The 24,046-nt window shown below is 43.7% G+C and overlaps 1 protein-coding gene across 2 annotated transcripts in view; it reads left to right on the plus strand.

Moving 5' to 3' along the window:
- PLCL1 (phospholipase C like 1 (inactive)) overlaps positions 1 to 24,046 on the plus strand; it is a 180,181-nt gene that overhangs the window by 145,656 nt on the left and 10,479 nt on the right. For both annotated transcript variants that reach the window (XM_062498415.1, XM_062498416.1), the window contains exons 3-5: positions 514 to 717; positions 10,254 to 10,329; positions 13,420 to 13,529. In XM_062498415.1, the coding sequence (XP_062354399.1) occupies positions 514 to 717; positions 10,254 to 10,329; positions 13,420 to 13,529 (390 nt within the window). The remainder of the gene's footprint in view (positions 1 to 513; positions 718 to 10,253; positions 10,330 to 13,419; positions 13,530 to 24,046) is intronic.

Genomic DNA, 24,046 nt, shown 5'->3' on the forward strand with positions numbered 1-24,046 from the left:
TTGTGTTTCTTTATGATATGATAATGTAAGGCTGAAAACAAAGTGAGTTTTTCCTGCTTGCCTTTCCTATGGGAAATACAAAGTCTGTCAAACTTGCTCTTGATGGAGGATGATAATGATGGGAGGACAAAGTGATTACAGCACCAAAAGCGATCAGCGTCTAAGCAGTTTGGAAGAGAAATAGCATTTTAGGCTGATGGCTTAATATGCTGGGGACCAGAAGTTGTCCCTGTTAGGGCTGGATTTGCAATGCAGAGTAGCTGAAGAGCTGGCAGTTGGAATGCCTGAGCCTGGGAGAAAGCTGGAGCTGGCGCTAGGCTTCAGGACAGAGAATGGGGCTGGCGGGTGTGAGATGGAGTCCCGTGGTCCATGGAGGGCCCAGGGATGGTGAGTGGTGGGATAGCACTGCCTCCCGTCAGAGGGGAGAAGAAGAAAGGGCTGTCAAGGTGATGGCAGCAGGGGGGCCTGAGCGTGAGCGGCCACGCGCACTGAAGTGTTTGTGTCCTTCCCCAGAACGCCATGGTGTCGGTGAAGGAGCTGTGCGGGCTGCCGCCCATCGCCAGCCTCAAGCAGTGCATCCTGACCCTGTCCTCGCGCCTCGTGAGCAGCGACAACGTGCCCTCGGTGGCCCTCTGCATGAAGGACACCTTTCCTTACCTGGAGCCTCTGGGCACCGTGCCCGACGTGCAGAAAAAGGTCCTGGCAGCGTATGACCTGGTAAGCACTGGAGCGCTGCTACCTCTGCCTGTCCCCGCTGGCTCTCGCACGCCCAAATGTCCCAGTTAAATAAACGAGGCTCCTTTTTTTAAACGCAGTTGTAGCTAGCACGGGTGGGTGCTTGAAGAGGACTTCTGTTTACAAAACTAGTGGCGATTCAGCCTGTGCTGGCACTGTTAGTCCTTGTCCTTGGGAAGCAGCAAGATTCGTGTGCTGCCCTTTGCTGGCCTCCCTGCAGCAGAGCACAAGGGAGCTGCAGCGTGGGATTTCCCAGGCAAAGCTGTACCCTCCCTCTCCCTACGCTTTGCAGCAGCACCGTCAAGTACTGCCCCTGTTCCTGTCAGAAGAAGTCAGTGCTGCTCTTGGGGATGGTATGGCAGAGCTGGAAGGGAAGGTTAAAATGCCCATTTTCTTGCACGGGGAAGGAGAGGTCAGTATGGTACAGGAATGCTTACACAAAAATATAGAGACACGAAGTGGAATCGTTCCAGATGAGTGCTGCTGCTTGTTGTATGACATATGTCACTGCTGTGGGTGACTGAGCAGCAGCTGTGCGTGCCCTCCAGCAGCAGAAGTTGCTGTCATGCTGTGCCTCTTGGGCCGCGGGGGTGCCCCGCTGCTTCCCGACCTCTTTGGGGATCTGCAGCACCGACAGCAAGATGCACGGTTCTGCCAAGCCTGACTTAAATACTGCACTGTGGCAGCCAGACTGAATCACAGCTCGGGTTCAGAGGACAGCGTTTTCTTCTGCAGCTTGTGTTCATAAGGAATAAAATGGTGAATAATGGGGGGTATCGAATGGCTTCCAGAGACGCTGATGTGTTGCAAAGAGTGATCGCAGCTTTGACCAAATATACAATGTGCCAAAGGCCCACCTCCTTCCCATCTCATTTTTTGCCTTTATAATGCACTTTTCAAGGGAAAATCAGCTTATGGGGTGGGGAAAGACACTGATGTTGATTCAAACAAATACTAAAAGTACTCTGAAATAACCCCCGGTTTCTTCCAGAATTATTTCTATTACTTGGAAGTGAGTAAGTTATGATAATACAATGCCAGCTGTAACAATGCCACAACAAGGATTTGCAAATCCAGTTGATTGGCTTATTTTAGATGGAACATTTCTGGGGTAGATTTCTAACGTGGTCTCATGTCTTTCTGAAAGACCAAATACCACATAAATAAGAGATTCCTGTGTCTTTGGAGGCCTGCTTAATGGATTTTTTACCAAAATGAATGTGTCATCTCTTATCTCTGTAATTATATACTGAAGAGTACACACGGGACTTTTCAAGGCCTCCTTGTACTTTGGAAACAGTTTTTTCAATTTAAATAGGTGAAAGGCCTCTTTTGGATGTAGTCAGAAACACTTGTATAACTGTTTTAAATAATGGTTGTTCTCACATTTGTCTCCGATGGGGGAAGATGTAACTTGAATGTCAAGAGAGTGTGCAAACAGTTTAAAATCAGAGAGACAGAGAGGGGAGTTGTACCTTGCTTATGTAAGGATTGATTTGAGATATAATTCTGTTAAGGAGAACGTGATACTTTCTTTTTTTTTGCCCACTTTGGCTGCAACTGCCTCTTACTTTGCTAAAACTATTCACTTCTGAAAAAGAAAGCTGGATTTAATAAGTGGTTTTGCTATATTTTGGATGTGTGCCTTCTGAGACAATGCCAGCAGCAGAATATTGAAATCTATTTAGCCTTTTCTATGTTTGAATAAATGAACGGTCTCTATCAATCTTGGTATTTGAAATCACAGTGTGGGAAGGGGTTTGCATTTTGAATGTTGACAAGGGGCTTCTCTTTGCTGCATAATGACTTCATATAATCCAGGATGTATCTCTTTTTAGTTTTGTTGGGGTTTTTTTTGTGCAAGTGAGAGCACAAGGAGATGTTGGTGGAAAGCAATATAAAATATTTTAGCTTATTTATTTATTTTAATTCAAGCTATGCAACAGTTCAGGCTTTTATATTGTTGATAAATATGGCTTCAAGAAACTGGATCCACAAGTGCTTGCTGTGCATGTCTCTTCACTTCAAAGCACTTTTCTACTGAAAAGGCCTAAGAGCATTTTTAAATGCATAAAATAAAATCTGTTTATATTGGCCTGTCTCTTGTACGAACAGGCTATACTTCTTAATTCCTTTTACAGTAAAATGGAAAAAAGTTTGACCCTAAATCTCACAGTGTGACTGCAGGTCTGCCTCACTCACTGGGCCCCACAGCACAGGGAGCTGGAGTAGTGGGCAGATGTTTCCTCACCACCTCTGAAAGCACTGCATATGCCACATTCTTTAAAATGCACGCTTTGAAAATAATTTCTGATAAAAGTGGCCCTAATGTGTTTGAATTTTTTCCCCTTACAGAAAATTGCCAACTGAATATACCTTTTTATTTTACCGTGGAAAGTATAGACTCTGCCTCTGTGCTTAATGGGGCATAAACAGGGCTGAGGGTCCAGGGAAATGGAGGTGCAAATGCTCAGAGACCTGCCACAATAATCTGGAAAACAATTAACTGTCTGTTCCCTCCTGCTCAGCCTTTGTTAGCTGTGAGATAGACAAAGACCCATTTGTGTAGTTTGTTTATTTTTTTCCTGGGCAATTAATTTTACCATTGTGCTCTGCATTAAATATTTTCTTTTGAGAGAGACCTTGTTAGAATAAAATTTAATGTGCTTTATTTAAGGAACCAGAACAAGTTGTCAGGACTGTGTTTCTCTCATTTTGTGGTGGCATTGCAGTGGTTTAGTGGAGCTGTACTGTTGGCCATGTCTTACATAGGAAGAGGCTTCACTGGTAATACTGGATTTATAGGAGTTTCTGCAGAGGAGAGCAGGGAACAGGATTTGCCAAAATCAAGAAAATGAGGTGGACTGTTGACAATACACAGACATTTTTGTAAAGTGTGTCAATGATCAGAAATGTAGTGTAGAATGGCTAATTTCAATGTAGCTGTAGTTGATTCCATCCACAGAGTGTGATGAATGGGTTCTGGTCATGCTGTCATTGCTTCCCACACACACATCCTAGGACAGTGTACCCTGCCACTTGCAGAGTTGTTCTTCAGAGCTTGCCTTTCCCGTGAGGAAGGGCCCTCACTCTGCCTCTCCAACTGCGTGCTCCCCCTTGTCTGGGGCTGCTCAGGTGGGCAGCATGTGCAGTGTGCCTCGCCACCTGTCAAATTAATGCTGGTGTTCTTTGATCACGCCTAAAAAAGGAGCTACTTCATGTGAAGAGAAGGGATGGGGCCCAGCTGGACCTGGCAGATGGTTGAATTATTCATTGCAAGCAGTTATCCTGTGAAGTTAGGATTTTTTTTTGGTTGAGAATTGTTTGGAAACAGATTGTGGTTACTGTGTCTGCACGATATATTCATGTGCTGATGCAAGCATGCATGAACTCAGGGATGCTTGTGCACTTTGCATTTCAGTTACTGGTTAAGCATTATTTTCCTCCAAGGTCAAATGACTGACTAATTTGAAAATCAAAAGCAATAAATAAATGATAATAAATGTTCTTGGTTTTACCTCATCTCCTGGCTCATGTGCATGCAGAAATTTTTCTAAGAAAAATGGGATGTCCAAGTTATCTTTGTGTTTTCAAATTGTAAATAACAAGAAGTGTAAAAAAAGGTAGAACAGTGAAGCTATTTGTTATATAAACTCAGGCTGACATTCATGTTTTTCTCTGCATTCGAGCCTGATCTTGCCATGTGGAAGCAGACAGTTGTGGAAGGACAGGGTGGCTGCAGGTATTGCTGGGAGATGGCAGGGTAGTTAAGAACATCTTGGCCAACATGGAGATGGATTGGGGATTTTTGAGAGGAGAAGCATCTGTGAGGTTGCTAATAAGTAGAGGTATTTAATGGCAGTGGTTTTGTTGACGTGGGTATTGGTCCATGCGTGCTAGCAGATGTCTGCTGAGGTGTGTGGGTGAGGTGAACTGCTCTTTGCCTGCTGTTCTTTCACATTCAGTCTTTTTGGGCTTGTCTTGGTAAAGGCATGACTACGTTCCCAAGAAGAAAGTAAATTTCCCCAGTTATTATGTAAATACAAAATGACTAAGTAGATTTTTGTGAGCTTTTTCACTGAAATTCATACCTCAGCTGGGATAGAGTCATCCCCAGAGGAACATTTTTCACAATTCTCTAAGCAGCTGAAGACAAGGGATATTGCAGAGCAGAGCGTCCACTGCCAAAGAAGTGTCATAATGCACTGACGTCAAACACAGCCCAGCACAAGGACGTTGTCTTGAATTTGTATTTGTTATAAAGAATTCTTCATCCAAAACTGGACATAAACTAGAAAAGTCGGCTTCTTTTTCCGCTTCTTATTAGGGAAAATACTGTTTCTTTCTCTGCTTCTTACAATTCTCTCATGCACTGCTCTCAAAGTTTCTTTCTCTGATTGCCCATGTCCATTAGTCACTTCTAACAGAAGCATAGAAAAGTCAAATCAGAACTTCCTTCAGAGAAGGAAGTTCCAGTTGGGTACTTCAGTTACACTGTTTTAGCATAAGTGTATTGAAAACTGACCTCTCTTCCTCTCTCTTCCTCTGTTGCTCCTGTTGTTCTGTAAAGGACGGGTCTTCATGCACAGATCACATCCTGCAACGATGATTCCTTGTTTTCCCAGAAATGTTTCTAACTGAAAACACAAAGTTGGAATTTAAGGTGCATTTTAGGCAGTTTCTTCTCCAGTTTGTGTCAGTAAATTATTTCAGATGTTTCCAGCTCATGTAACCATCCTTGATAGCTGCTTCTCATGCTGGGCTGTTGCAGGAAAAGACTCTGATACTAAAATCCAGCTTGAAATGTACTGGGACAGAGACAAGGTGAGGGACAGAATGGTGCCAGCAGCATTCTTTCCCATGTCCTGGCACTGCATACCCATCTTGCTTTTCTTGCAAAACTTGCTGACACACAATTGATGGCCTGGTTGTTTCTTGTCCCAGATGTGTACAAGAAATATTCAGTGCTAAAGGGAATTATCTTCAATTTTTCATAAGCTCAATTTGCTTGTCAGTTGTTTTTTGAATTGGTTGTGTTTTTGTAACCTCTTTTTTTTTTTTATTGATGGTGGGTTTGGTTTGTTCTTGAATTTTTTTTGTCGTTTTGTTTTTGTAACCAGGCAAAACTCTTTATTGTCAATGAAAGGCATAGAAAATTTGGACAATGGAGACACCTAAGAGGCAAGCTTCCTTTTAGTCTGATGTTCAGTCAATTTCTGTTCTAAACTTCAGAGTATTTATGAGAGGTTTCCTTGAACTGTCTTTTTTTTTTTTTTTCTCATCTTTCCAGCAGGAGCAGTACTTTAATTTGCCACCAGGAGCTTTTGAATCTTTTTTTTTGTCTTTTTTTTGGTGAGACTGCTGTGTTAATTTCCTCTCTCCTTTTCAGTTTATAGAATAATTCACAATGGAACGAAGAAATTCGTCTTCAGCACAAGAGTTCATTAAAGTAAAAAGAACATTCTTTTGTTCAGTTTGTACTGATCCTGTGATTAAACTGCCCTTAGTACAGGCAGTTAATTTCATGTGAGTAATATGATGCCCTCAGGCATTAAGATATTTTAAATTTCACTTAAAAATTATTTAGTTTAACAGAAGTGACAAAGTAAAGAATTGTTCTTTGTGTGAAGCGCTGGGGTTTTAAATTTGCTATTCCATGCTGTTCTTAGAAACTGGAGTGAGACAGGCCAGTTATGTTTTCAGCCCTTGGTCTCTTTCACTTTCTGAGTCTCATATATCGGATGAGGAGAGAACTGCTGTTTGTGCCAGCTCCTACTTCCCATGCTGGTTTTGAGAATCCACCACGATTACTACAGAGAGCTTCAGGTGGATTGAGATGAATCAAGTTTATACTTCTCTATACCAGGATCAGGTTTTGTACGCTTTCATTCTTGTTTTTGTCCAATTTCCCCCTCACCCCTCCAGTTATGTTAAACACATCAATCAGTAGAGTTTATCACCTTCTTTCTGACATGGGAAATATAAGCTGTCCCAAGAAATCCTGCCAGCTTCAGCAGCTGATAAAAATTTCCTCCCTCCAAGTGGATGCAAATACCAACATCCATCCTCTAAAGGTTGCATTTCAGTAAATGTCACTTGAGCATTAATCCCTTGAAGCTCAGCATTCAGGAGCTAGCACGCTGTGGTGGAACACGGGAGTCCTGAGGGAGCAGGACATCTCTTGCTCTGTGAGAGTCACTCATGGAAGCGAGCTGCCGTTTGAGAGCTGGCATTACAGAGCATCCTGATGGGCTCCAGCCAGATGGCTGGGACTGCACAGCTGCCTGGAGGGCTGCTCAGTGCAGATCTCAGCAAAGGACAGGTGCGTGGAAATTCACCTTCCTGCAAACATCAGAAAGCTTGCTCTTTGCTTTTGAGATAGGCTGGTGGGTTTTGATACGTTACTGGCAAAAGCGGCCTCGAAAATCTCAGGCTGTCCTGTGATTTACAGGGTTACCTTCCCAGCAGAAAAATCTCACAGCCTTCCATGTTTTGTTTTTAGGGTTTCTGGTTCTTGTCACTTCTAGAAGTAGGTGACATCCTTGAGCAGGGTATCAGCTGGAAAAGCAAGGAATGATTCAGACTGGGAAATCGTGGAGTCATTTCAAAACTAGTGACAAAAAAGAAAAAGCGTATCTAGATGCCATGACCCTATGCTGTAACTTTATTCCTGGACAGCAGTTACTTGCCTGTTGTATTCTTGTCTGCTTGATTAAGTCTTTCCTTCCAAGTGAACGCCCAGGCTTTGTCCTTGCCTTATCCTGTTGATGCCATCTTTTACAGCAGTGTTAGGAAGCAGGATTTTGTGCCCTCTGGAACTCCACATGCAGCTCTTGCTGGGTCTGGCCTGTCATGTAGGGATACAGGGCCCTGCATGCTGTGTTATCAGAGGTGGTAAAGGTGTGCTATAGGCCAGCCAAAATCTTATAATTGGCTTGGCTCCCATTATTTCTATCTAGTGCATTATTTCCTAGAAGAACGTGTGAGGGAGGATGCCAGGTGATGAACTGAGGTTGTCCCTTGACCCCAGTCACTGAGCTGAGGAACTCTGAAACCACTCTCAGGATTTGTCATGGGACAAAAGCTGCTTATTTTTTGTCAAGATTACTGCTGAGCAGGAAGATGGGAACAGGTTAAATTCCGCTACATGATCTGTTTTTAATTGTTTGTTCTTGCTGAGCTGAGAGCACTGATACTTTGATGTCAGCATCAAAGGAGTGGAGGGTTGCTCTACCTGCTCTGCAGTAAGGGAAAAATGACATCCTAGTGCTACTTTGCTCTTAAAAAATGAATGTAATACCTTCATGTCTGAGAATCCTTAAACAGGCATACCAGAAACTCCTGGGAGTGGGTCCAGTAGCTGCATGATTCTCGAGCCTGCTTTTTTTGTGCATGGTGGGATAATTATCCTTGACTGTATGTATATATATATATATATGTGTGTGTGTGTGTATGTATGCATGTGTATCTATAAAAACCTCACAAGTCGTGTTCTGCTTGAGGGATTTGAGCACAGCGGAGTCTGACACATTGGATGCCCTGTACTAGCTTAGCTGCAGCTGACCTCACGGGGCAAACCTTGCTGCTGGGTTGGAAGTGCAGGCACAGACCCCAGTGGGAACCCAAGCCCAGGGTGATGGCTACATGGGGTGCAGGAGCCATGGAGATGCTGGGGTCACCTGGCTGGACTGGGCAGTGCAGGCACTGCCTCATGGGCCCCAGCTCTGCATGTGCAAGAGGTGCATGTTTGGCCTCTGGCTGCTTCTTCAGTGACCTGCAGGGTGTTTGGGACTCGTACTTCACTGCTCAGACCAACCTTCTGCATTTGTAGTTGTCGGCCGAATGGCTTCTTCAGCACAAAAGGATGATGTGCTGTGGTATGGAAAAGCCAGAGATTGGGTAGAAATTTTCATTCCTTTCTAGATGACAAGTGAAAATATGAAAGAAGGAAAAAATCAATGTGATGCATGAACAAGTAAGTAATAAGAATGAAAGGCAAAGGACACTGTTGAAAGCAATTTAAATCTCATGTGGATCCACTGGGTGTGTTCTGTTAAAAAAACAATTTTGCACTCTCTAGGTATATCAGGATTTTTCACTCTGCCTGTGAAGGTGATGATGGATTTTGTTTTCCATACGTTGTTCTTTATATCAAAGGAAAAGCATAAGTATTTTTATTAAATACAGCCTTAGTACATTTAATTAGAAATAAAGGTGGGGTGAGGAGCAAAATTTGGATCTAAATTTCTCCAGAATTTGGAAGTTTGAGTGTGACAAGTGGAAGCGTGTCTCATTCCTTGTGTCTAATTAAAACAGTAAGATGTGCTAATTAGAGAGTGTTAATTTATTACTGTTATGCTGGCTTCCACTAAAATCATCGAAACCTACTACTTGGGTTTTCATATTTAGTGTATTTGAAAGTAGGGAGGCTTTTAGCACTTGCAGCATTCTGGCAAAGGGACAGGTGGAGACTTCTGCAATTTCAGGGTGTAACGTTAGGCAGTCCCTCTTGAGTTTGCTTCATTTCTAATCGGCAGTGTCCTCGTGCTCTTTGGGTTTCATTGAGGTTTGTGGTGAATGTCCTGGGACAGTGAGGTTATTCTCAGGCACAGTTTGCTATACAGCATGTTCTTGTCTTCTGTAGCAGATGTACGTACTGCCTTTTGCAGTTTCACAAAACAGAGCAAAGGAACAATATTTGCCTGGGCTTCTGAGAGGTTTTGGAGGTTTGTTACCATCAAAGGAGAAGAGCATTTGCATGTAGGGAGGCTCAGGAAACTTGTCAGGTAATGGACCCTTCGTTTGTTTGCTGTTAATGGGCTATTCTAGGAAGATGTCGAAGTAGGGAGGTCTCTTGAAACTTGTGAGTAGGCCTGTTGAAACTGCTGCTTTTAGTTTGTCTGGTTTTAGGTGGATTGTTTTGTTTTGATTTTTTGTGTTGGTGTCTTTTCTATTAAGCTTCAACAGAAATATTGAGGATAGGATAGGATTTGGATCTCAATTTCTCACATGGAGAAGCTCAAGAACTCTACTATAGGTGTCTGAGCTGTTGTACAGAATGAAATCCAGCACAGCCATAAATGCCTGTGGAAGTCAGCTGTATTCATGACTTGGTAACATTTTTAATAACCACCTATGTTGAAGACTATACTTTACTATTTAAGAAAATACCAGTTAGAAAGGGCTTAGTTGAACATGGAATGAAGTTTGTCTGCTAAATCTGTTTTCTGCTGAAATCACTTGTGTTTCCTTCATACTGTTTGCAGTGGTGTCTCACGGATGTAAAACAGCTGATCATTAACTTTCGGAGCAAAACATTTGCAGAGCAACTGATACTTAGCTTGGTATGGATCTGTGGGAGCCCCCCATAGGAAGGAAGGATCCAATATTTACCATATTGCTCTCAGAGCAGACCTCCTCTCCAGTTTCAATCTTTGTACTTCATGTGTGTTAGATGTTGCAGGAAACCCTAGTAATGCTGATTTTCTTTTCTTTTTTTTCCTTTTTTTTTTTGACAGATGATTCAAGAGAGCAGGGTTCTTATTGAGACAGCAGACACCACTCACGACAAGATTGTTCAGTGCCAGAAAGCAGGTAATCCATTTATATTGAGCAGTTCTGGGTGAAAGGTGGGAAATAATGTTCCATAATTTACCTACTAGTTTTTGACTAATGTAGGGTTTTTCACCTGGATGTAAGTGACCATTCCAGTCTTTCTCTGGCATGCTCTACCCACCTGAAGGCTTGTCTTTCAATAGCAATGCAGGTGTGGGATCAGACAAAAATACTCAGCTTTCACTTAAGAAGTTATTTCTCCATCTGCTCTACAGCTCTGAACTGTCTGACAGGGTTTAAATTAGTCAAATGAACCAAAAAGGCTTTAAAAAGTGTGAGGGGAGGGGGTGAGAAGGAATGGTGCCTTTACTGAGTGCATTCTCTAGCTCTAGCTTTGAACACAGAGCAGGCAAGAAGTTTCTATACCCACAGGACCACAGTTATAAATATTATTGTTTCTGATAGGCATTTTTGGATTTGGCAAGTGATGCAGGCTGCCGCCATTTACTTCTATTAAATGTAAATAATGAATGAAACTGCAGTTTTGTAATTAATACTTGAATTCATCTTTTTAATTAGGAGAAACTGGAAGCTGTTTCAACAGTAGCATTTAACTGATTTCATGTGGTACAACAGCAGGATGGAACCTAGTCTCTGGTCTTTAGCCATGCTGGCATTATGGTAGCAAAGGGACAAGAGGCAAGTGGCCATGTCTGCCTGGGGGTCATGGGCCTCATCACTGTGACATGCCTTGAGTTCTGTGTATCTGCATAAGCAGCATAAAATTCCTCTTCCCAAAGCCTCCTTTGTGTGCAGAGGGTTTAGGAAAGGGACAGTAACAAGGAATTGCAGCACCAGGAGGGTCTCCAGGAGGTATAATTCAAGGGCAATACTTCACACCAAATTATGCAGACTCTCAGCAGCACCAGTCACCTTTCTGCCCGGCTTGGTCCATGCAGAGAGAACAACCCACGGCCTTTGCCTGGGCACTGGAGACTCTGTGAGCAGGAGATGTGTATGGGAAATACCATGCAGTACTATGCCACCACACTGATGTCCAGAGTTTCAAGTACTTCCTCTCTCCTTCCTTCCTTCTGGAAAAAGAGAAATTTTTCAGGTGTGTTCAGTTTGCTCCTGCATCTTCTCGTATTTTCATTTTTGTTTGCTTTATTAGCCTTAAAATTTCTGATTGAGAAGCTAGAGAGACACTAAGCACTTCTCTGAAGCCATGGGATTTAGAGAGGAAAGGACTGGGAGAGATCTCCCTCCCCATGCTTATTTGCCAATTAGTTTGTTGCAAATGTTTACCCAGGCAAATTTTTATCTAACACTTTTAATGTGGCAGGATGAAGCACTCAAAATTAGAAGGTGTCAGAGGTACAGCTGCCTCTGATGTTGTCCTTTGCCTCACCCCAACACTGCTTCCTTTGAACATGTGTTCCACCAGACCTCTGCTTCACAGCCTGATTTGGTGCAGGTTCTGTGTGCCTCAAGGTCCTGCTGGCTCCCCCAGACTGGTTCTTGTGTGACTGGTTTTGCTGTGTTTTTAAATGCACGGTGGTCAGCAGCAGCTGGGAGGACTGACCCTGCTAAATCCTTTCACTGGTGTTGCCACCTGCAGCTTAACAAGTGTCTGTGGTCCCCTCTTTCTGGGGCAGTGATGTATCCATTTTACAGATGGAGAAGTGGGTTCCAGAGGGGAAAAAAATAACTAGAAGGATGCTGCATGAAGGCAGAGCTGTCCATGTAGAGCTAAGATCCATTAGCTTTCTTATTTTTTTTCCAGGACAAAGCAAGTAATTTGAAGATTTTCATTTGCTAATTGAAGTGAAATAATTTGTGAGTCAGTTGGCATGAAACACACCTGCAAGGAAATCTTGCTTTGGGTGTGGTTATTTAGACAATTCTCCAAAGGATGTACTGCAGGAACTCTGTTAGTCTTGACAAGCAAAGCCTGTGAGTAGGTGAAGTTTTGGAATATAAACCGTAGAGAGAGAAATCTTGCACTGTGTGGGGTTGAACAGCCTCGGTGTTACTGAGCTCCTGGAGCTGGTGCACGGGAAGGAAAACCAATGTCAGTCTTGCAGGAGTGCTTTGGGCAGGCTGTGCTGAGTGTAAGCCTGCCTTGGACTGTCCTTCAGCAACCTGCCCAGTAACCTCTGCATCTGCACTGTACAGGTGTTCTCTCCATTGGCATTTCTTGGATGTCGTTTCAACAAAGCTCAAATCTGTGAGTGACATTTACCCTGAAGTGTTAAGGGTGGGAGAGCTATGAAACAGCTGGGGATGGAGCTTGTTTTCTTCAGCCAGGATAGGCTTCAGATGCTTTGGAGTTATTTTGTGCCTGTTTGGCCTATGTAAGGTACAAATTAAGGGAACATAAGCAGCTCTTTTCCATTTTGTCTCTCAGTCCACACCAGACTCAGAGAAATGGTTGCATACACTGTGCAGATCTTGTGAAATTGGTGGGCTGATTGGATACCTTAAGATTTTTAATCTGCTCCCAAATTTCATGAATTTTTGTATCCAGCAACAGATCTGCAGGTGTTTGCCACAGAAACTAGGAATGAAATGCAACAGGGCTGTGGTTGGAGGTCTCGGTTCTCCATGCTGCAGGAGTTGCAGTCCTGTGATTAGAGTTATGTGCTTCTGATGTAATTTATCATTGTGGAGTACAAGGGCTTTTCTGTATGAGTGATTAAAATTAATGAGATGTCCATTGGGAGCCTGCATTTTCTGTGCTGAACAGGTATCTTCCACATGTGTCAGACAGTGCAAAGTCATCAACTCGAGGAGAGTGACAAGTGATTGCCTTTTGTCACAGTATTGGCAACAGTGCAGGCTGCAGGCAGAAGTGCTGGAGGAGTGTCTGTGCAGGGATCAGTGCCTGTGTGGAACCCCAGCACTGGCAAGGAGAGCCACAAACCAAGTGGCAGCACAGCCCCAGAACTGTACATGGCACCTTTATTCTGGAAAATGTTCTCCCACGATGGAGTCATGAAAAGGGAAGGGGGAAAGTACAGAAGGAGGTTTTAGGAAGTCTCAGCTGCAAGACTGAAAATGATCACTCAACATCTTTATAGGAAAAATCAATTGTGCATTGAGTGATGTGGCAATCTGTGCTTTTAGGAATGGAATTTCATGAAGAGCTTCATAACCTTGGGACTAAAGAAGGTTTGAAAGGAAGAAAATTAAGCAAAGCCATTGAGAGTTTTGCATGGAATATTACAGTGCTGAAGGTAAGCACAGAAAGTACCACCTCCTATCTCTTATTAACTTCATTTATAAACCTTTGCTCTTTTAGCTCCTCTGTGTGTACATCCTACCGATGCTGAAGAAATATGTTTCTTTTTTTAATGGGATGTATCAATTACCTCTACTTATTGATATTTATCAAATATATCAGTTGCACCTCTGATCTGAAAGCTGTGAAGGGAATTTATCTAAGCCTTGAACAGAAGAGGAAAAATGGCTTGTGCTTTGTATGATCAGGGACATGGGTTTGGTTGTCTGTTCTGCCCCATACACCCTAGAAGTAACCTGTTTGTGGTCACTGTGTCTCAAATACTTGTTTTGTAAAATGTGAACTGGAGCATCTCTTTGAGAAGGGATGGGGGCAGGAGGGGCTCTCAAGAAAAAACATGAGGAATATTGTAGATCCTGCAGGATTGTTTCCAAAGTGGTGTGCTGTCCAAACAGTTCAAAAGGGATTTTTACCCTTTCATGGCAGGGATATATTACAGGGTGAACCTATTACTCACTGGGCTTTAGCTACTGGTTTAGCATCAACCAGCCACAAATTGTCATGGTAGCTGTGAGACTGATCTGGGGTGAAAACAGCTAGGGACAGCCAGGGGTGGAAAGAGGAGAGGATTTGGTGGAGCCACAGCAGAAGACAAGGAGAGGGCCTGAGCCAGGCATCCAGGTTGCTAGCATTCAACTCACACTTTCACAGCCTCATTTCCCACCTTCCTCTGATGGATCACACTTCCTTTCACCCTGTCCCAGCTGCACCCGTGCTCCAGCTCCAGGTTGCCCTGTCTGGCGGCAGCTCCCTGTGACCTTCCAGTGCATTTCCCTTTGCTGAAATCCCAGAGCAAGCCAGTCGATGAAAGGGAAGTTTTACTAAGTTCCTCATCAAATATACCCCTGAATGTAGCATGCAACAGCAGTAGGACAGGTATGCATTGTGGTGCTGGAAAGAGCACTTAACATGTCTCGAGCAGGAGCAGGAAAAAGGAATTGGGAACAGAGAGGGTGAAGGGCAGAAGTGTGTGGGAGAGGCCCTTGGTGGTCAAGAAGGGTTGGAGAAGACCTGGGACACCTGTGGTTTCCTGCATACCTTGATTTACCATGAGAGAGAGGAAAAGTGAGGAATGGAGTCAGTGTCAGCTCGGTTAATGGGACCTCTGATGAAGAGCAAAGTCAACCAGTTCAAACTTAGACTTAATTAGATAACTTATTCTACACAGAGCTTTTGAGTTCAGTAGCTAAGAGTCATTCCCCCCACCCCCACTCCCTCTCAAAAGCTCACTAGGCAGTTCTGAACATTAATCTGAATACCTTTAGCTGTGTTAGGTAAATTAAATGTCTGATGATCAGAGTCACTCTAAATTGTTTGAGTTTTTAAATGTTAAATATGAAATTTGCACCTCTGAGGGTGACCTATGATTAGTGAATGTACAAGTAGGGTATCAAAGAAAATGTTCCATGGAAAATAATTGCTGCCTAGCACATATTGTCAACATACTGAAGAGCTTTTAAAAATCTAGTCAAGGTCAAGGAATAATTTACTTGTTTCATTTGTAAGCCACAACTTCTTTTCTACCTTCATGACACAATGAAATATTAACAGAGTTTGTGACAACTATCCATGAAATGCACGTGAAACATCTTTTCCTTCTGACTGAAGTCCAACTCAGGAATGACATTGGAAAACTGGTGATGAAGTTGTGCCTCATGTGTGTGATACAAAACCATCAGTAATTGTTCTAATTTGTTACCCTTTTTTTTTTAAATTTACCCCTTAAAAATACTGTCTTTCAGTGACCCTGCCCATAACAAACCTGCATCTCCTCTTTAGCACTGAGTCCTTCCAGTGCTGGTGAGAGCTACTCAGGAGGATTTGGCAGGAAGAGACCAACAACCCTGCCCAACTCAAGCCATAAGTGTCCTCCCTATGTCCAGTGGCAGGGGGCACACTGCAAATACGTTTCAGTGGGTGTTGTTATAGTGTTGTAAGAAAAGAAAAAAAATATCCCATAACATCTCACAAATACGTCAGCTGCTTCACATGGGGTGAGGTGAGAGAATGGCTGATGAGAGAAAGCCTCTTTGTGTGCTCAGGGTTGTTGGAGGCAATTACATAATGTGGCAGAAGTCAGTTTGTGTGAGGTGCCTGTGAGCAATAGCAGGTACTATGTTGTTCTTGTGCTGTGAAATGATTAATAGTCTTTTCCTAGGCTGGTGAAGCCAAGGCATATTTAATTAATGTTTCTTTATAAAGACTCATTGCAGTAGGTAAGCTTTGAATAGAAGAGATGCAATAAGAAATTGCTACTGGCAAAATCATTAAATAGCTACAGACTGCAAGATTAAAGTGTATTTTATAAAAATCCTAACTGTGGTAATTTGTCATGTTTAAAAATGCCCTGGGGTACTTTGTAGAGGTGAATAAAAATAGTACGTGATTTTCTTCCTTAGCTTATGTAAACTTAATTACGTATTAGTAATATCCACTATAAGGACAAACTGTTGCCAGAAGGTAAAAATGTCACTAAGAACATGGATGTTATAACTTGGGGACAGTCTAACAAGTTAGCTTTGCCATCAATATTTATAAAATGTCACTTCTTCCTCTTTTGGTTCCATGTTGTGTAGAACACTGTCAGGTTCACAGTCAGTAATACCGAGAGGCATAATTTAAGTACACTACACAGAAGACTCGTGCTCTCACAGCAATATTACAGGAAATGGTTATGATCCCAAATTTCATTTCACTTCATTTTATTTCCATGCAGCACCAGCTCTGCGTCAATGTTTTCCTCTTTGTATTTAACTGAGCGCCAGTAGAATGCAAGGGTAGCGAAAGAAGTTTTGTGCTAACCCCCTCACAGGTCAGGAGGTGTTACAAACTCTTCATTTCACCCTACCGGGCAAGCAAAGCTGCTCAGCTCAGCTCAGGCAATTGTTGTGGTGTGACCCTCCCTTGTCACAGGTCACGATTCATTTTCATGAGGTATTTCTCGTTTTTAGAGCAGGTGACTCCCCCTTTCCCAGAGCAGAGGCTTCTGTGTAGTTGCGTGGGCTTGTGCTTGTTTGTCCCCAGCCGCTGGTGCTTCTCCTGCCTGGCCAGGCCACCTCTGGTTCCTGTGGCTGCTTTTGCAGTGAGCTCCTCCTGCCTGCGCTGGGAGAGAGGGGAGCGCCAGAGCCTGGGAAGGCAGGAGCTGAGGAGCAGCTCTGACCTGGAGCTGGTGAGTCCTGGGAGCTGGGACACAGCCCTGCCCTCAGTGCACCTGTAGAGCGGGGGCTTCGCCTTTTCGGCTCAGGTACGCTCGCACGTGGGCTGTGTCATGCAGAGCCAGCTTGGGTCTGCTCCTGGCCTTCCCAGCACAGGACAGAGACAGCTGCCACCTCTCCTGGGCTCTGCAGCCCACTCTGACTGCCTCTCCCGTGGGATCTCGTACCGAGCGTTTTGCAGTAACTGAGGCACTCTTAGCATCTGTCACACGAGCGATCCGCTGATTCAATGACTGCTATGTGAGTTTTTGAGAATGTTTGAGGGAAAAAAGTTGTAGTTTGCAAAGTTGCTCTCCTTGCTGAGGAAAAACTGTCACAGAGGTGATCACTCGAGCAAAGAAGTTGGGATCTGCCCGAGTCCCAAGATCCTGGCGAGTAAGTCAAACAAAGTTTGAGTTTTGAGTATGTTGGCTGTGATTCAGATTTATTGTTCTCATGTGGACTTGCTTTGGACTTGCAGTCTGCAGGCAGATTTTTCTGGGCGATTTGTGCTTTGGTGGGTCAGCACATAGAAAGTCTGGAAACAATACCAAGAGGTACTTGTATGTTGATGGTTAATATGCCAGCATGCTGGCTTATTTATAGACAAAACATGTGAAAAAGAAGATAAGTGGTGTTTACTGTTTTGGTCTTCTGCTGAAGGGCAAAACACTCAAATGTTTGATTCTTGTCTGCTCTGAAATGTGTGTGTGTTTTTAAATCTTTTTTTGCTGCCCATGGTAAAATTTTGCCCCTCCTGCACTAAGTCTGTCTGTTCTGTCTGATAGGACTCCAACTATTAGTTCATGCCACAAGACATCAAGTGGTTATATTTTCAGGGATCGTTTCAGCTCTTGTCCATGAGTGTATCTGTTAATTATCCTGCATTTAAATTAATGCTGATTAGATATATCAAGAGAAATTTGCCGAATGCAGAAGGCATACAATTATTAAATTGCTAATGCAGCTCTCTCTTGGGAGGAGGCATGCACAATTTTGTGATGTGGTTGTGATCAGTGTTAGCTCTAGTGTACGTGATTTTATGCAGCAGAACTGTGCAGAAATGGCACGTTTTAGGAAGAAAAACTACAGTGATTGATATTCTAAAGCACCTTAAACACAGAGTTTCTGATGATCTTTGGAAGTACTAGGTCCATTCCCAGCCTTAATTTCAGGATTATTACAGTGCACTATGGAAGTGTTTTTGAAAGTATACTCCACAGTATCGTAAAATCATGAGACATTTATATGGGTCTTTTCACATCAGTCTTTTTTCAGCAGTTAGGCAAGAACCCTGGCTTTGTTCCTTGGCATGCTTCAGAGTGGGCAACAGAGCAGCTCAGAATCTTAGGAACCTTCTCTGTAGTTAAGCACAGTGGAAACCATATTTTCTGCCACATATTATTTAATTGTTGCAAAAGGATTTGCATGACCATTATGTTGTCTAGATCTCAAGTGAGAGCGTTATGGATTCATAGAGTTCACACAAAGCTGCTGTGTTCTATGTACCATATATTTTATTCACTCTAAGTATTAGGCTTTCCTCTGACCCCCAAAATTCTGATACCATATCTCCCTCCTTTTCTCAGCGTATCCCTGTGGACATAAGCACATTGGTGCTCAATTTGTGAAACTTCAACAATAGATGGAATATAAGCCATAGTGTCTTAGAAACAAATTCTTGTGATTTGCTGTCATCTTCTGACAGTGATAGTCCAGCAAGAGCAGTAGGCAGGAGTGGTTTGTGTGGCTTGGAGTTTTCATGCCTGCCTTTAAATGCAGGGCTCACTGTGTTATTGTGTATCAACTCACCTCATGTCTGCTCATACCCATCTAGATAAATGTATTTTGAATGTGATTACCCCAAAGGCCTTTTTTCCAGAGAGGTTAAATACCTTTTCTGCTCTCTAGTCCCCACATTGTTTGCATTTGCTTTGTTAATGCAGTTCAGACTTTTAAACTAAGAGCAGTGTTTCAAACTTTTAAACCTTTCCAGACTGTGCACCCTGGCTAGATTTGAAGGATCTGCTGCCTTAGCCAAGACATGCTCAGCTACAGCAGAGATTATCTGAGCCAGTCAGTCTGTGATTGAGTGGCAGATTTTACAAACATGTGAGGAAATGCAGGGATGTTCTAATGATTCACATAGTGATTAGATCAACTTGGTCTCTTACATATGAACTGAAGGAAAAAAAGGAGCAAATTAATAAAAAACAGGTGGCTTTCTGAGAGTGCTAGAGACAAGGTGATGAGGGCCATCAAGGTCCTGTAAATACCAACCTGCTTACTTTGAAGCAGCTAATTGAAAAGTAAAGGGAAAGATAAGGGAGGATGTAGATTTAGGTTTTTATTGTATCTGAAAAAGAGCCTGGAGAAGCCACATGGGAGCACAACTTGTTCCCAGGGCCTCTGTGTACTCTGAATGCAGTGGTGAGTGCAGTGGAGTCTTCCAGCTTCAGGGCTGGTTCCAGGGCAAAGCCTGTGCTCCTGGCTCTCAGGACAGGCTCCAGAGCTCTTCTGTATGTGGAGGTGTTGCAAGATTTTTCAGGGATAGGGGATTTAGGATCCTTTGAATGATCTTGAGTTACAAGATCAGGAGGTAAGTGTTGTGCTTCACATGCCAAGCTGTTTTGATCAGTGTGTTTTGTAAACCAAGGGAACCAAACCATGTGATAATATAGGCAGAATAGGCAGATCTTTCCTGTACCTAGCAAAGTGCTGTTCTCTACTGATTGGGTTGATAAAGGCCTCCTCCATAAATGGTGAATGCACTGTTTTTTTTGTTTGTTTTGCCCAAGCCCAAAGGCAGGAACCAGAGCTCTTTAGCAGACAGTCTCCATGGATTTTAACAGTTGTGTCTGGTGATGGAAACTTCTCAAGTAGCTTCAGCACTGTGTATTAGGGGAAAAGGAGTGTAATCCCAGTACATCAGGAGTACTAGTTAATCAGATGGAATATCCTGCTATTCTTGGCCCTCAGCCATGCTGCCAGAGCATTGCTCCGAGGAGGATGTTGTGAGTGGTCTCAACAAGTACAGCATGACCTCTCTGAGTACCTGACTGTTCCCTGCAAGTTTTTGAAGCCCTAATGGTGTTTCTGACAAGGTCTCTGTTTTCTTGGCCAAGGAAAATTCTGAGACACGAGCTGGATTTAGAGCAAGCTGAATATTTGTGTGTGTTTAAAATATATGTGAAGGCCTCGCAGGCAATCTTAAATCTTCAGGTACCAGCTGCTGGCAATAGCAGGACCTAAGAAGAGAGCAAAGATTACCAGGGTTCACAGCTCTTGATGATGTCCTTTCATGATCCTGTGAGTTTCTGTAGGGCATGAAGTCCCAGGACAGCCTGACAAAGAGAAGAGACTTCATCCCCTGTTAATCAGTTATTGCTGGGATTTTGTTGACTAGTGTCACAGCAGGAGTGTTTCACTGACTGGCAAGGAGTGATTATCCAGACATTGAGATCAGGCAGAGTCTGTGTTAATCTGTCCAGGCACAGGCACCCACATGGGCCTGCCTGCAGTGCTGGTGCTTGTGAGGAGCAGCACTCACCTCCCCACAACACACAGAACCTGCAGAACCAAGCCAGTTAACAGTTTCTGTTCTTCCAAGGAGCACACACAGTTCTCTCTTTTCTCTAGCCTTTACCACCTATTTGGGTAAAAAAAAATAGGACTGGAAGGGCCTGTGAGAAGCTGATTTGTTTCTTCTGCTGATAAATATTTAGCAGCTGTGGATCTAAGCTCTGCTCAGATATTTGGCATGGAAGGTGCTTGGTATGAGGCTGTGCTGTTTTCCGTGGTGATACTCAATACCTGGCACACTCAGGGACCCATTTGGCTGTTGGGGAAAGAGCTGATGGCTGGAGTCATCTGAGCAGAAATGTGTGTTCCTTCCAATTTTCTCACTTTGCTCTTCTTCCTTAGGCACCAGGGCTCTACTCCTACAGGTGTTTCACAATGGTAGATTTAGAGGACAAGACCCTCCTGCAGTCAGTGTTGGACCCAAGTGTATGACAGACCAAAAGTGGAGGGTCACTGAAGTTCATCCAGGAAACAAATACTGTGAGGTGCCTTCCTTTTTTTTTTTTTTTCTTTTTTCCTTTTTACTGCAATACAAAGTTTTGCAATCCGGGTCTAAGTATTACTCTTCAGTTCCATTGGGATGAGTTTGGGTTTGTATGTGTGTAAAGGCACATACAGGTATGTATACAGGAGGTGAGACAGGCCATCAAATACATGTGCAAAACAACAGTAACTTTGACACAAAAGGAAAATATTAGAAAAATGAAATGTGGTATGAAAAGCCCTGAGTGGTAACTTTCTGAGTTCTTAAATTTGACTAAAATAAGCCAGAGGTGGACCATAAGCAATCTTGTGATGTCTTTTACTTTACGTGATGTGACAAATTGCCAACGGCCATGGATCTGATGCCAGGATGCTGGCTGTGCCTGCAGGGTGAGATGCACTGTGCTGTGGTGGGAGACAGGGCCAGGAGCATGTAGGGTCACTGTCTGGTGCCCCTTGTGCCAGGGCCACCTCAGCAGCATGGGCTTTCAGCCCAGCCAAGGGTTGGCACACTGAGGTGCTGTGCACAGAAAACCGTTCTTAGTGTCACTTCACAAATGGAGGCTAGTCAAGATATTTGAAAGGCAAAATAGATGCCCAGGTCTCTCTCTCGTGTAGGCTGGCATCTCAGTGAAGCCCTCTGCTTAGCTGTCTGTCATAACTCCATTACCTCTCTGTGCCTCAGTGTCATCTCAGTCTTTACTGTTTCTTCTCCCCAGCCTCAAATCCCATTCCCTCTGCATTGCCCCAGTTGTATCATCTAAATCATGCCAGTGTGGGGGGCTGACCTCCCTGTGACCCCCACCCTTGATTTAGACTAAGTTTTGCATGGCTCTAACGCTGTCCCTCACCAAGATGCAGTTCCTGTGAGTTACTCCTCTGTATTTTTGCCCTCGGGTGGTTGTGTGGGACCTGGCACTGCTGTGTTTGTGCCTTTGAGGCAGACCCATCACAGACTGAGCCCCATCTGTGCTGCTCACGTCACTCTTCTCTACCAGCCTAGCAGGGATTTTGCCACCTGGGTGTGAAGGCCAGCTTCTCCTGAGGAGATATGTCATTTGGTCCAAAGAGTCTGCAACTGGAAAAGTAATTAATAACGTTTGTATGGAATACAAAGAGAGTTTGTTCCCTGAAAGCTGTTTTGGGCAGCAATAAGATTATCACCTATGAAGAGGTTATTTGAAAAATCAGCAGGTAGGGTTACAATTTTCTTGAAGATCCCCATCTTTTGAGGAAAAGTAGCTCGTCCTGCACATATGTACCTGGGCAGAACTGCAGAGCAGTACTGGGAAGTTATTACTGTTAAGGGGAGGCAGTGGGAAGAGGAGGGGTGATGTGAAGGAAAGGTGGATGAATGTAGGTGGCTCCACACCAAAGGAGGATTTCTTGGGTATAAAAACTTGGTCAGTTTTTACTGACCACTCTCAGGAAGAAAAGTGCAGGCAGAGACTGCAGGTGGCATAGGAACTTAGGCAACCTCTGCCACCACCCCCTCCCTCCCCTTCAGTGGTGATGTTTGTATCTGAGACATGGGTATCAAAGACTGCTGTGCTTGCAGTGGAGTTTACACAACCTGGAACACATGGAAATTGGAAATCTAGTTTGTGCCAATCTGACAACATGACCTTGTTCAGAGGAATTAATGAGGCTGCAATGAAAGTATGAGTTTCTGCAGAAATTCACAGATTTCTTGTACTAACAAAGAGCGAGAGAAAAGGACCAGCTGCTTCTGTCAGGTGTTCTGGATTGCAGTGTAACCCAGCCAAGCTGCCAGGGCACTGGCACTGATTTGTATATGGCAAGGACATTGAGAGAATTGCTTGTACATTGCTTTTTTCCAGCATTTGCTTATTGTTAAATCTGTGCTGTGCCATTCCCTGGGAGCTGTGACTGGTACTCACCTGAAATGGTTGTATTTGAATAGTGTGTGGTAAGAGGTTTAACATCTTGTAAAAATTACTCTGGTGGTGTATTTGGAGCTCCTCACAGCTCCTGTCAGCAGATCAGTTTCCCAGAGCTTACAAATGATGACAAGCTGAGTGCCCCTTTTGTTGTGTGAATTGCATGCCAGCATCTACAAAACCTGCTCCCTGTGGGGGAATGGAATCTAATTTAAGATAGTTCCTGAGGGAGCTCGGGAGGCAAGGACAGCTGCTGGTTGTCCATTGGAACTTCCTCCTCTGCAGTTGCTAAGACGGTGTTTGGTTTTCCCTGGCACAGTCAGTGGCCTCAGTGAAATCCAGGCATACATTTTATAATGGAGCAGTACCTGGCCCTTGTGCTTGGCCGGAGCTGGGGGCTCTCATGTCTCTGTGTGAATGCCAAGTCCTCACCTTCTCCCTCGCCAGCACTGATAGAAATCCTCTCTCCACACGTCAGAATGTGCATAATGCAGTTGTTAGCTGGGACCTTTGGCTTCTTCTGTATTTGTGTGAGTGTGAGTCATGAGAGCCAAACTGTGAACCCAGCAGGGAGTGATTTGCCAGCATGACCTTCCCTGTTTCATTGTGCCAATCTAGACTCCATTACTGCCTCCTGACATTCAAAAGTGTTCGTCCACACCACTACATATTTTAAGGGGTGTGGTAAAAGTAAAATGCTCTTTAATTCAGTGGTGGTATTGATTAATTTTTGTTGTCTGGAGGCACTCTCAGTAGAAGTGGAGTAAAGACTTGTGTGTTCTGTGTACATGTGTGTTTATTGGAAAAATGGGTCAGCAGGGAGGGCTGGGACAGTGAAAAGCCACAAACTGCATTAAGTGAAAGTTGTGGGTGTTCAGTGAGACCAGGCATTTGCTCTGCAGTTATTCTCCCCTAGATCTTATGGTAGACCCTGTAACCCCTAAATGTGGCAGGCATTTCAAAAACCTTGCATGGGAGCTAGGGAAATCAGAGACCCAAGTATTTGTGGGTAGAAGTAAGCTTTACTCTGTAGGAGCAATGGATTTGGGAGCTGCAATCTTGTTTTTTGACAGCTGCAATCTTGTTTTTTGACAGCTGCAGTCTTCTCTTACCTGGGTCAGATGAATTCAAGTGTCAGGTGATGAAACCTGCAGGAGATAAAGGACACTTTCTTATGGGTCATTTCCCCAGGTACAGGTGGGATCCATTTGTGGAGAAAAGTGGAGACAAAACCAGTGATTCATGTGCTGAGGCAGCTGCTATTTATTTTTAGATCACAAAAAGAAAAACTG

Source organism: Cinclus cinclus, chromosome 9 (genome assembly GCF_963662255.1).
Source record: "Cinclus cinclus chromosome 9, bCinCin1.1, whole genome shotgun sequence".
NCBI classification, from domain to species: Eukaryota; Metazoa; Chordata; class Aves; order Passeriformes; family Cinclidae; genus Cinclus; species Cinclus cinclus.